Genomic DNA, 12,839 nt, shown 5'->3' on the forward strand with positions numbered 1-12,839 from the left:
ACTGTATATATGTATGTATGTATGTATGTATGTATATGTATATGTATATGTATATATACACACACACACACACACACACTTTATGTTATTTCTTATGTGATGCACAGACACCGTTACTGTTGCAGTGGTGACACATTGCAAACAAAGAGCTGTGTGTTTACTGTCTGCTCCCTTTCTAAAACCTTTTTAATTGTGTGTGCAGTAAGTAGAAGAGTGGTCCAGATGCTAAACACTGGATTAATCTTTCTACATGTCAGTTAAGTTGATAAGAATAATAAAAACAGCATACTAGGTTCCTTTTTTCCAGATTTCTCCAGGTTCCTAGTGAGATTTAAGCTAATACACTGACTGATGAGTCACCCACAGACTCGTGCAGTATTTTCTCTTTTATAATTTTGTGTCTAAGCTGCGTCATTGGAGACTTTGAGATCTGCACAGGAGGCGACCTGGGTGATGGCTGAGGATGCAGAACGTTGGAGAAAACAGCCCTCAATCTGTGCTCAGCATTGTCTAAAGTTAAAGCTCTCTGAAATGTTCCCGGATGTGTGACAGATGCAGATTATCACCTGCCTCTCTAGAAGCCTCATTCTGGAAATATCAGATGACTCGACTATTTCCATAACTGTTTAATTTGCTGATAATTAATTGATTAATGGTTTGGTCCATCAAAAAAACAGTTAAAATAGTCATCACGATCTTCTAGTGCACAGGATGATGTCGTCAAATGTCTTATAATGTTTCATAAGTTTTCATATCTGAGAAGCTTGAACAAGAGACTGTTCAAACCTTTTAATAAAAAAGAGTAATCTTTATTAATACACAGCCCCGACTGAGTTTATTTTATCTTAAATGAACGACGATGTGTTTGTCTTTCTTTGCAGGATGCGTCTTTATCGTACGATCCAGAGACGCCGCCGGGTGACATCGAGAGCGATGTCGTGTTTCGTGAAGGACAGACTCAGGGCGGACACGTCACCCACACGCCTCGCCTCATCGCCATGGATCTCAAAGGTAACATCCCCCGTCATGTGTGTCTGTTAATGCTAAAACAGGCGTAATTACGCATGTTTTGTGTGATGATGCTCGGTAAGTTTAAACCCCTGTCACTCGATCTATGACAGGAAGTCTACGTACTCTACGGCAAGAGGGAAGTCTGTATGACACAGAAGAAGAAACCCCTGCTGTCACATGGTGAGTAACAACCCTCACTGTGCTCACTTACTGTCTGAGAGAGTTTGTCTGGATGATTCTTGTTGATCTTCATCTTGCAGGGATGGAAGCCTCATGAGACACGAGGAAAGTCCTCCTGTGAAGAACACGTTCCTTAAAGATCTGGACAAGTTGGAGGTGAGTGTTTGTGGTGGAAATCAAACCGACAAGCTCTGAAACATCACGTGTTGTCGTACAGTAGAAGAACGAGCGATGTTTTTGTCTCCAGAGAGGAGAGATCCTGACTGAAGCTGATTTCTACTCCAATACCCAGCCTCAGTGCTCGGGTAAGAACAAATGTCTTTAATCGCTGCGTGATAATCCAGATTTTGTGCGACCTCTTTTAAAAAATAAAAATCTCTCCCACCAGCAGCTGCAGTGAGCGTGGATACCGTGAACAGCCAGCTGGCTCGACGCCAGCGAGGCTACAGGCTGGAGGGCAGCGTGAAGGTGTGGTCCGACTTCCTCCGGATCCACCTGCACCCTCGCACCATCTCCGTCATCCACCAGTACAACCATGACGGGTACGGTCGAGACTTCGCACCGAAATAACAGCAGTAGTTAGAGGCCTGGAGTTCATAGAAGAACATGGGAGTTAATTTTATATACGATAACAGTGAGTGATATATTACAGCACAAAGTGGTGGGCATAAGAGCAAAGTACTAAACCCAGACGGTTCAGTGGCTGCGTCTCTCCAGTAGATGTCAGGCTTTACATAGTTTTGGTCAGACTTCTCTCTCTGCCGGCCGAATCTTTAAAGTCTAACCTCACACAGCTTGAACAAACAGATGCTGTTACATCACTAATTTGGGTGTAAGAGCAAATCTCCCCCCTAAACATGATAAAAATATATATATATATTTTCAAACTTTGTTTATTGAGAGGCTCAGGAGGTAGAGCAGGTCGTCCACTAATCAGAAGATCCTCCAGTCTGCATGTGAAAGTGCCCTTGAACCCCAAATTACAGTTGTATGAATCCCAAAAACTGATGAGCGGTTGGCACGGCATTTGTGTGATAGTCTAAACTGTAGCCGAGGATCTAAGAGGTTATAAAACAACAATGAATCGGTAAAGTAGGTCGGTGCCAAACCAGTAAAAGAACTTTGAAATCAATCAAAAGATACTGGGAGCCAGTGCAGATTGTCGTGTTTGTGTGTTTGTGTGTGTGTCCAGCGAGGCTCACCGCCTGGAGGCGTTCGGCCAGGGGGAGGCTCTCCTTCAGGGGTCGGTGCTCGAGGATCTGGAGGACAGACTGCACTTCTTTGTGGAGGAGTGCGATTACCTTCAGGTGAGACACTAACTGCTCAAACAGTTCAACTCAGGCGCTCTTCATCTCACATCTCTCCGCGTCCTGTTTTTTTTCTCTCTTCTCAGGGTTTCCAGGTTTTCTGTGACCTGGCCGACGGCTTCGCAGGACTCGGGTCAAAGGTCACTGAGATGCTGCAGGACTCGTACGGCGGCAGAGGCATCCTGACGTTCGGCTTGGCGCCCGTCAGTCACCCGGATTCAGTGAGTCATTTAGTGTTTTACTGCTTTGTGAGAGGTTGTGTCAAAGCAGATTCTCACAGTGTTCTTTCTGCTCACACAGACTCCGATGAAAGACCTCTACCACCAGTTAAACTGCACGTTAGGGACAGTACACTTGGCCAGTAACAGCTCTTTCTTCTGCCCGCTGACTCTGCGTGGTGGACTAGGCAGACGGCCGTCCTCTCCCACAATGTTCCCGCACCTAACATATGACGTGAGGCTTTAATTTGTTATTATCTTAGCCGTGTTTACTGGTAATGTGCAGCCTTTTAAAGGGTATATTTATGTGTTTGTGTTTCCCGTGTGCCAGCCTTCACTGTGGTACCACTCCAGCTCCGTCTTGGCTCTGGCCCTGGACGCCTTCACGTCACCTTACAGGCTGAGGAACAACAGCGTCCCCATGTGGCAGGTGGCAGACGCTCTGGCTGTGTCCGGGAGAAAGGTGACAAGATTTTTTATTTATTTTTACCAACCGTGTCATAAAACAGGGTCTGAACTTTTTTTTACGTTTTCATATTCTCTAGGTGGTGGCCGCTTACGGCGCCGTCCCCTTTCCCATGATGCACGGCAGCTCTCTACCCGACGCCCTGAGCGCCTGCGAGGACGGTTTGCCGTGGAAACCGCTCTCAGCTTGCTCTGAGCCCGCTGACGGTCGATGCTACGGACAGTGGGCGATGCTCAAAGGCTTCGAGGGCCAAAAACTGATCAGGTCGGAATGAGTGAATGAATGAAGAGTGTGTATGAATAAGATAAGATATAGACTCACAACACACATGGATCAGAACAACACTCTAAATAGCGGCTCCCTGGTGGCTCAAGCGACCCGGTTCTGACTCCGGTCTGTGGTCCTTTGCTGTGTGTCGTTCCCTCTCTCTCTTCCTGCCAGTTCATTCAGCCACGTGTCTGTGATGCTACACTTTGAAGCCTGGTCAGCGGCGTTTACATTCACCGTGATAAAAGACAGTACTCGTGCTTAGATCCAGCTCCGTCTTCCTCTCTTCACTTCTGCAGAAATCTCTGATCTTTCCACCTAGTAACAACCTTGACCTGATCTGTAGTTTTGAGTGATTATCACTAAAGCGCTGCACTGTGGTACGCAGCCTTCCTGTAGAGGTACATGGAGGAATCTCTGAAATTTAAAAACTTAAATTACAGTTTGACAATTAAATTAAACTAAAGATATCGCTGGAATGAGATTTAAAATAAGTTTTGCATTTCCTAAAATATCTTGTTCCACCACATACATCCATGATAAGTCACGAGCGTTGGGAGGTAACTGTTAAAACTCTTCATAGGTGGCTCCAGACGGGAAATATTAGAAAGAAAAATGCAGATCAGGATTGAAAGTCTTCTATCAAACGAGCTCTGGTTCTTGAATCAGAAACAAACCTGCCTCCCTGTGGAAACCGTTGGACTTTACGCTGCTGGATTTTAATGTCAAACAGAGTTGAGTTATAGAGGCACCTGTGTCATTTTTCCTTGTTAAATTGACAAACTGATACGTCAGATTTAGAGTGACATGAAGACGGTTTAACAAAGATTAAAAAGTAACGTAAGCCTGGAGAATGAACCTGGACTCTGGTGGATTTAAGTATTTAATAAAGACACACATTAAGTCAGAGTTACACATCAATACATCGAGACTTTTGTTTATATTTTAGTGAATTATTAAGAAAGAAATGGCTGGTAGAGACATAAAGGCATCAAACACCTCGCACAGTCCTAATAGTTTGAATGTTCTTTCCATCAGCTCGCTCGCTCCGGGCGTCAAACCACCCACTCCTCTGCACAGCCTCCACAGCGGGGAAGACGTCCTGGCGTCCTACATCAGCTCCTTCTACCCTACGTGTCCTCTGTGAGTCCCCACGCCGTCATAACAAATCATTTCACCTGTTCATCTCCGAGGTGATCAGTACGTCTTAACCACGCTGCTGCTTCTTCTCTCTCAGAACTCTGCAGTTGGTGTCTACTCCCAGTAAGCTGACACCGCCGTTCCCTCAGATCTTCAGTCAGGCTGTCGGTGCTCAGGGCTTCCTGCAGAGCCAGCCTCCTCTGACCGGCTGTAAGCGTCCTCCACGTCTCACCTTTTCTGGATTTGATAGTTTTCATAAATTAATCCACCTCTTTGTCTCTGCAGCTCCGGCTCCTCTGGTCTCCTCCGTCCCCGTCATGACTTCCCTCCAGTCCGGCCCAGCGCTCGGGCCGTGGCTGTCCGAGCTGCATCGCGGCGCCAGCGCTTTAGACATCCGCCGCGTGGCCCCCAGCTTCCTCTCCCAGGGCCCAGAACTGGCCGACTACAAGGAGGCCCTGGAGCAGCTTTGCCTACTGTCCCGGTGTTACCGCGACGACAGCGGTGGGGTGGTGCGCTCTTCCTCAGAAGAGGATGACGACTGACACTTAGGAACTGTAATCCTGACGGGCTCAGCCTCGTCTGCTTTGTTTACCAGCCTGCCTGCACTCATACTGACACAGGGAGGTGACGAGGAGCGGTACCTCTGGTTTATGAAGGACCAGGACTGGATGAGATGAGATGTGTAGTAATCAGGAAGGTGATGGATGTAGCATCATGATACTGTATGGAATGTTACAAACGACTGTTTATCTGTAATTAAATGTGTTTTCTACTCCGCGTACACGATAAAATGACAGATTCCTCCTTTTTGACCATTAGTTCACAGCACAGACGTCGTCATGGTGCACTTTAACCACAGTCTTCATCGTCGTCTTGGAAACAGCTTCTCATTGCCAGAGCTCAAAGTGACCAGCTGCTTAGTTTTATATTAAACAATTTAAAAAGAAACGACCATGAGTGCTTCGTGTTTTTTTAGGTTGTTTGACATTTGACTGGTTAGAAAATTATTTTATGGAGTCAGATCTTTCTTTGTCAACAACTCTGGTCATACATTCATACGTTTGAATTCCTCGTGATAACGAGTTAATTTGTTTCAAGATGTTGAGGTCGTCATTTCATAGGATGATTTAAGAAAACAAGAGGATAGTATTTTAAATAACTGCAACATTCTCCTGCTCCTCTGGCATTGCTACACTGAATGTTTCCTGCAATGATTTAATACACTAGACCAGTGTTTCGCAATCCTGGTCTTCGGGGACCACACCTGATTCAAATGAGTGGCTCGTTATCAGAGCTTGATGACGAGCTGATCATTTGAGGTGGAGGAGCAAACATCTAAAAACATCCGTGGACCAGGATTGAGAAACACTGTACTAGACTATCCTTTAGTTTGAGTTGATCTTAAGAAAATCATCCAGTTATCTCAGGATAACTTGTTATTTCGACATAATGTCAAATAACTCAAGATCTCGAGGAAACAAAAGAAATTTAGTTTTTAGGAATTTGGGGCTTTTGTAGTTTTCCCAACTCTACACCGATGGAGTTACCACCGCCTATATAAATAATGGATGTCGTATCCGTGACGTCACCCACAATTTTGATAAATATATGTGCCGTTGGATGCCACTATGTTGCAGTCTTGCTTCCTCCGCCTCGGGCTAATCTAAAAGTCACAACCAAGCAGCAACCTGTAAATGTGATTTTGGACTATTGTCACATTTGGTGCTGTAAATATTATGTAGGATTGACCTAAAATGAACTCTTATCTAATTATCTGCACTATTTAAAGGCTACTATGGCCTGTTGAAGATAAACACTCATCATTAGTTCATAAAGAAACAATGTTTATAAACATCTACAAATTGAAACCTTGAGAAAATCGAGTTTATTCCATTTTTATCAGCTGTAATAAAATTGGTTCCAAAGACGCAGACAAATCCCTGAGAAACCATTTGATCACATGAAGCCTCAAGTTCAATCATTCATCCACCTCACCGACTTTCTGCGGACAAACAAAAAAACAATCCAAACAACGAGAATGTAGAACAGGCATTTGTTTTTTTTAATTTGAAATAAAACGATGCGAGGATTTCACAAAAGGTGAGATCATGTTCCCACCCAGCATTTTGCCAAAACAGTACGCTTCTACGTTTGATTAAAAAAAGGCTAAGACACACACCATCATTTAAACTTATAAAACTGAGATTGCACCCTGTTATTTTACAAACACCCCCATACGAGACAGCGCTAATGAAAAAAATATGTATTGTAAAAGTCAAATGAAATGGAGTAGCATGTGCATAAAAGACATTGAGTCGAGTGCCTGGTATTCTACAGCTATTTATCAAAAGACAGGAGGCGGGGGTAGTGTCGCGGGGTCTGGGGAATGTAAATGGAGGACAGGGGGAGACAGTGTCGGGATAAGGGCTCATGACAAAAAGTCCAAAATCTGAACTAAGAGCGGGAACGGGAGCGAGAACGAGACTGGGAGCGGGATTTGGAGCGGGACTCTGAGCGGGAGGCGGATCGGGAGTGGGAGCGGGCTTTGACGGGTGACGGGGAACGAGACTTGGATTTGGACTTTGATTTAGACCTGGCTCTGGATTTGGACTCGGCTGGCGAGCGTGAACGGGAGCGGGAGCCCCTCTCGGGCTCGCCGCCCTCGTCGTCGCTCTTGGGCGGCTCGCGGCCCTTTGAGCCAGATTTCCTGGAGCGATCCTTGTTCACCGATCGAGAGTGAGACCTGGAGCGAGAGCGAGATCTGGACCTGGAGTCGTCCTTCTTGCCCTTCTTCCCGTCTTTCTTGCCCTTTTTGCTCTTGGGGCTGCGACTCCGGCTGCGGTCCTTGTTCTTCTGAGCGCCGTTGCTGCGCTCTTCTTCCTCCTTCTTGTTCTTGCCCTTGTTCTTCTTGCTACGAGATCGGCTGCGGGAGCGTGAAGCCGCCCTGTGGACAAGAACACAAACGCTGTCACCACCTGCACCGTTTAAAAAAACGAGGACATGTTGACCACGAAGCAGTTAAAACAAGCTGTGCAAGGTGAACCATCAGCAGATGGAGCAGATGTCCACTGTGGAAAAACTATATAGCTTTGGTCGTCAGCCATAAAAAGACACACAGACGGAGGCTAAGCAACAGCTGTAAATATTAAGCTACTACTTTGTCGTCACTGGCTAAAGGCTACGTGCATATCAGCGCAAACACCTGTGAACTTTAGTGGACCAACGTCTATTTAAAGAAACCCGTCCTCTCGTCTTACTGCTAACTGGACATCTCGGTGTGGTCATTAAAAAAAGACTCCCGCTGAGAGGCTCAAAGGTGGTCTGCCCATTGTTGCTACTGTACGTTCGGGAAGGCACAAAGCGGCGTTCAGGAGACTGAAGGCACATTTTGGACCGGCCGATTTCATTAGAGGCGTCGTGTATTTACAGCGTGTCGTTACCCCGTTCGTTTTTAAACGAAGGGTGCTGCGTTTGTGCAGAGCAACAATAAAAACGAGGTGAATAAGTTCAACCAGGATCAGGATTCAACCTCGTGCTGCCAGACACGTCACTAAAACTATCCGGGTGGAGTTCAGGGACTAAACTACGTCAGTTTCAATTACACAGCCTTTTAAGGTTGGTAGTTTCGTAGTGATTATATTCAGCATAAATAACACGCACACTGCCCGCCTGATTTGGTGTGAATACGTCCTTTAAAGTTTGTGTTTCTCACCTGGAGTGGGAGCGGCTGCGACTGCTGCTGTCACTGCGGCTGCGGCTCTTGCGAGATCTGCGGCTCCTGGAGCGAGACCTGAAAAAACACGATGCAAAGATTAATTACACTGTTGGCAAACTGCTTTTTTCCCCCCCAATAAATTTAGAGGAAGAGGAGTTTAAAGGGTTACAGTGCAGCTAAACTTCCTCGCTGTGACTCTTACCTGGAGCGGCTGCGACTGCGGGAGTAAGAGCGTCTGCGTTTGGCCCCGGGGCGATCCTCGATGAGGCGGATCTTTCTGCCGTTCACTTCTGTGCCGTCGAGCTTCTCCAGAGCTCTCTTCATGTCGGAGTAGAGCCTGAACTCGATCACTCCCTCGTTTCTCCGGCCCTTGTGGGTGTCGGCGTAAGTCACCTCCCCTGCCTGCCTCATGTAGTCCTTTAGGGGAAAACGCAAACGGTGATCAGAGATGATAACGTCATACATGTTCTAGAAGAAACTAAAACGATACATACCTTCAAGTCCTGCCAGCTGCAGCGGCTGGAAAGATTCTCAACAATGAGACGATAATCTGTCCTAATCGGCGGACCATATCTGTCTCTTCCCCAGCGCCCATATCCACCTTTCAAGTCAACAAGGAAAAGGGAGGAAGAAGAGAAATGAGGACCAAAGAGAAACAGAGATGGTGCATTTATGCTAAACTCCAAGCTACACACTATAAAAAAAGTCAATATTTATTTGGGAAAAGGAAATAAAGAAGGGGAAAAGCAAAAGGTGAAAAAACAGAAAAGTCATTAAATCCTAAAAAAAAAAAAAAAACCTAATTATTTCTATTGGCTGAAATCTTTCAAACCTAAAACAACATAATTGTAGCTTGTTAAATTTCGGCCTGTTTTCTAAATAACAGAAAAAAGGAAGAAAATCAAAAATTTTAAAAACATAACTGATCGAGGAAGTACTTACGGTGAACTAAAGAAAGTTTCTAAGCTATCCTATCTTTAAAAAAATAAATAAAAAAAACATTTCACTGTTACAAAACATCTTTTTTCAGGCACCTATAAGAGCTGAACCCACATCTGTTCCTAAACCCCATGGCATCCTCACCACCCGGCCTGGGCCTAATGGGAAAAGCGGTCTTCATTCACAATGGCTCCCTTTTTTGGTCTGCCCAGGGGCCCAGAATGGTCAAACCACACTCTTGGAAAGGGGGGACACCATGGCCAGCAATAGGGGCAGGCAGTCAGCAAAGGACTCTTTCAATTAAAACATTGAGGTTCTTTGTTAAATCTTTACCTTTAAATTGACAATCACTTTATATAAAAATAAAAAACGGAATAAGACATCAATAGGTTACAAAGATATTTGACAATCAAATGGTTATTTTTTTAACAGTATTCAAATGAAACATTTATTGAGACATCCTTTCCATCAGTAAGCCATCTTCCCCATCACATAATCACATCAGTCCAACACATGTAGATGTAAGATTTCTTTTCCGGGTCACTGGCGGCTTTGGCGCACGCAAATTTAATCATGTGGTGACGAGGAAATCTCCTCCCCGCCCCTTATCTATTGTCGATCGGCGTTGGTGAGAGTGCTGTAGTGAATGGTGCTCGTTCACCGTCTACCAACTTATTAGCAAGACAATATGAAGGCGAAATCGCAGCTCTGGAGCGTCCTATACAGAAACCGAGACGTGTCTGTATGTTAAACAGACCATTGGAAACCCAGGAGGGCTCGTTGAGACCAGAACAATAGCAAAACCTGATGAAGTTAGGATGGGGATGGGGGGGTTGTGGACGGGTGTGTGCAACATGTTTAACATCCCAAAGGGAGAGTGGACGATACGGTACCAGTGGAGCTGGGCAATACCGACCAAAATACACTTCTACTCATGTTCTACTTCTAAATAATCAACAAGGACGGCGGTGTTTTAATGCTAGTGCGGAAGCCTGCGGTTCTGGACCTCTCGGTTACTGCCCACATCAACTTTTTCAGCTGACACTGGTAGTTGGCAGACATATACAGAGATGCAGATATTAGTACAACAATGCAACAGTCAAATCAGATAGATACAACATCAGAGAAGCCAATTTTTCAAAGTCAAACATAGAAGTTAAAGTTTCTTTACCTTCTTTTGATGCAGCTTTTGTGCCTGTGGAGAGAGAACGTATACAACGTCACGAATACTGTCCAATATCACGCAGCATCGTGTACAACAACAAAAGTTCTAGAAAATATCACAAACACAATGTCCCGTTGTAATTCAGATAATAAAAAAAGGTTTTATTATTCAAATTAACATAAACACTGTCATTAAAACGCTTACTTCTTCCGCCGTAACCTCCGTCACGACGAGGTCCCTTGGTGTGCTCCACGATGACCCGTTCCCCGCACAGCTCCTTGCCGTTTAAGTCGTACACAGCATCGTCCGCGTCACGGGGGTCATCGAATTCAACGAACCCATACCTGTGTACGAAAAGGAGAACACGTCAAAGGGTTAGAACAATGTCATGCTAAAAAAATTACACAACCCATTTTCTGCTTACATGCTATGACCTTGATTCATTGTTGTAATTGTAGTTTTTTAATAAAATCTTTATTTGTAATTGCAGTTTTATTAAAACCTTTATTTGTAGTTGTAGTTTTCTATCTGTAAAGATCTCGGCATGCATCCAATTCTTTGCACATGTGTAATTTAAATCCAATAGGCTATTTTTAAATGCATGTTTACTGTGTCATAGGTTCATTTCAACATGTATTCATGTCTCACTGCTACTGCATGCTTGAATTTTCCTTCAGGGTCAATGTACAACTCATTAACAAGTTATACCATCAATAAAACATTACACTGTGCAAGCAGACACATTTTTAAAGCAGCAAATGGGCGCCACAAAATGCATAAATTATAACAAACTAGGCCTGAAATGGTGTTTGAACGTGCAATCATTGACCACAAAGCAGCAGTTCCGCTTCCTCAAACGTGTATCTTCCTTTTTGTGGATCAAATCAAACGATAATCGACTATAAATAAATACAATTATCTGCATGCACGGATCGAGAGAATAAAAAAAATCCACACGGGAATTACAAAGAAAGAAGCTGCAGCGATGCAATTTACTAGTTTCCTACTGCGTTTTAACGCAACATATCGGCCACCCCCGCCTCAGGTTTAACAGCGGGGGCATAAACGCCTCATTTTACAACCAGACACCAAACATTTACCGGCTAATGTTTCACACAGGTGCGCCTGAACTTGCACTTAAAGGTTTCGCTTGTAATACACACTGCCGCCTGTGACATTGCCACGTAGCTCGTTAGCTCCGGGTAGCACACACACACACACACACACACACAATAAACACGAAGCGTACGAACAACAGTCGGAGTTTTAACGCTGCATCAAGCAGGATGGTGCCTTTTTGAAATAAAGGCGTCGCTTCAGCTCATAATCTCAGCTTGTTTCTTTGTAAATATTAAAGAATTTTAGCCGTTAGCTTTGTAGCACGCCGACAAGGCCCGAGCCTCGCCGCGCGGCCTGTGCTCGCGGACAACAACGGTTAACGGCCCCGCACGAGCCTTACCCGTTTTTCAGGTCGACCTCCAGGATCTTCCCGTAGCCCTTGAAGAACCTCTCCACGTCCTTCTCCCTGGCCCTGTAGCTCAGTCTTCCGATGTACACCCGCGACATCTTCTTAGCTCGAGTGCGTGCTGCCGAAATGCGGGATCCGATCACAGGCGAACGAGCACACAGAGGAAGCGCGCGCGAGGCTGCGAGGACACACACGCGCCCCCCTTTCATACAATAGGTGGCGGCGGCGAGAGGGGGCGTGGCCTGATCCAGAGAGGGCGTGGTCTGTTCTGTAGTGGATTCAAATGGCCTGAGTGTAGACTCTCAGGTACCCACCATGTGTGTCCTTGTGAATGTCATTAGAAAAATATTGTATTGAGGTGTCTGCACATATATGCATAGTTACATACTAACCAGGGGCGGACTGGGACAAAAAAATCGGCCCTGGCATTTTGGACCAGACTGGCCCACAACATTTGATAACACACCTTTTCAGTCTTTTCGGTGCAACTGTGCAAGTCAAACAACAAACCTTGAGCCATGCAATGACTTAACAGGAATCAGTGAGAGTGGACACATTAAATACTTCCAAACTTGTCATGTATTAACACTATAAAAATACACTGCACCACTCAATCACAGTAATAAATCTGAAGGCAGCATATTGGGTGTGCCTATGTGTTTCAGGGAGGAAGAAAAGAGAAAGATGATATAATTTTTAAAAAGTGAGATTTTCTATCAGTTATGTAGCCTACATTGTCCCTACCATCTAGGCTACATAAAGAGCTACTATATTTGCAGGACAAAAAAGCAACTTAGCCAATAGGCTAGCCTAGTACTCACCCCACAAACAATAATAGTCTAATAAGAAATTAGAATGCCAGATTATCAGTCCGTGCCTGATACTAACATTAATACCAGGGGCGCCGTATAGGAAAAGTTAGGACAATTCCAAAGGCCCACGACTGACAGGGGCCCCAAAAAA

The 12,839-nt window shown here is 45.0% G+C and overlaps 2 protein-coding genes across 4 annotated transcripts in view; one reads left to right on the plus strand and one right to left on the minus strand.

Annotated features, from left to right (window-relative positions):
• The window catches only part of msto1 (misato mitochondrial distribution and morphology regulator 1), a 6,820-nt gene extending 1,283 nt beyond the window's left edge, over window positions 1–5,537 (plus strand). The window contains exons 2-14 of one of the 2 annotated variants that reach the window (XM_019254253.2): window positions 882–1,011; window positions 1,122–1,191; window positions 1,272–1,347; window positions 1,439–1,496; window positions 1,583–1,733; window positions 2,384–2,498; window positions 2,585–2,719; window positions 2,799–2,951; window positions 3,048–3,179; window positions 3,262–3,446; window positions 4,488–4,592; window positions 4,687–4,799; window positions 4,875–5,537. In XM_019254253.2, coding sequence (XP_019109798.1) covers window positions 882–1,011; window positions 1,122–1,191; window positions 1,272–1,347; window positions 1,439–1,496; window positions 1,583–1,733; window positions 2,384–2,498; window positions 2,585–2,719; window positions 2,799–2,951; window positions 3,048–3,179; window positions 3,262–3,446; window positions 4,488–4,592; window positions 4,687–4,799; window positions 4,875–5,131 — 1,680 coding nt within the window. In that variant the 3' untranslated portion in view covers window positions 5,132–5,537. Of the gene's footprint in view, window positions 1–881; window positions 1,012–1,121; window positions 1,192–1,271; window positions 1,348–1,438; window positions 1,497–1,579; window positions 1,734–2,383; window positions 2,499–2,584; window positions 2,720–2,798; window positions 2,952–3,047; window positions 3,180–3,261; window positions 3,447–4,487; window positions 4,593–4,686; window positions 4,800–4,874 lie in introns of both variants that reach the window. The other variant, XM_019254244.2, reaches the window with a different exon arrangement.
• A 931-nt stretch (window positions 5,538–6,468) lies between these two features.
• On the minus strand, window positions 6,469–12,082 carry srsf4 (serine and arginine rich splicing factor 4). 2 transcript variants are annotated; one of them, XM_019254259.2, is made up of 7 exons: window positions 11,868–12,082; window positions 10,613–10,752; window positions 10,415–10,438; window positions 8,799–8,914; window positions 8,507–8,721; window positions 8,302–8,379; window positions 6,469–7,533 (listed from the first exon to the last, which is right to left on the minus strand). In XM_019254259.2, the coding sequence occupies exons 1-7, from the start codon at window positions 11,972–11,974 to the stop codon at window positions 7,044–7,046; spliced, it is 1,170 nt and encodes a 389-aa protein (XP_019109804.2). In that variant the 5' UTR covers window positions 11,975–12,082; the 3' UTR covers window positions 6,469–7,043. The 2 variants fall into 2 exon arrangements, with proteins under 2 accessions (XP_019109804.2, XP_019109807.2); XM_019254262.2 differs by having other exon boundaries at window positions 8,799–8,905; window positions 11,868–12,081.
• Between the last annotated feature and the right edge of the window lie 757 nt (window positions 12,083–12,839).

This window comes from Larimichthys crocea, chromosome XIII (assembly GCF_000972845.2).
Source record: "Larimichthys crocea isolate SSNF chromosome XIII, L_crocea_2.0, whole genome shotgun sequence".
In the NCBI taxonomy this organism is placed as follows: domain Eukaryota; kingdom Metazoa; phylum Chordata; class Actinopteri; family Sciaenidae; genus Larimichthys; species Larimichthys crocea.

Coding starts and splice junctions, on each gene's coding strand:
- srsf4 (XM_019254259.2), bottom strand. CDS start 11,974: ATGTCGCGGGTGTACATCGGAAGACTGAGCTACAGGGCCAGGGAGAAG. Junction 8,915..10,414: donor AAAAGCTGCATCAAAAGAAG/GTAAAGAAACTT, acceptor TTTTCCTTGTTG/ACTTGAAAGGTGGATATGGG. Junction 7,534..8,301: donor CGCAGCCGCTCCCACTCCAG/GTGAGAAACACA, acceptor TCTTGTCCACAG/GGCGGCTTCACGCTCCCGCA.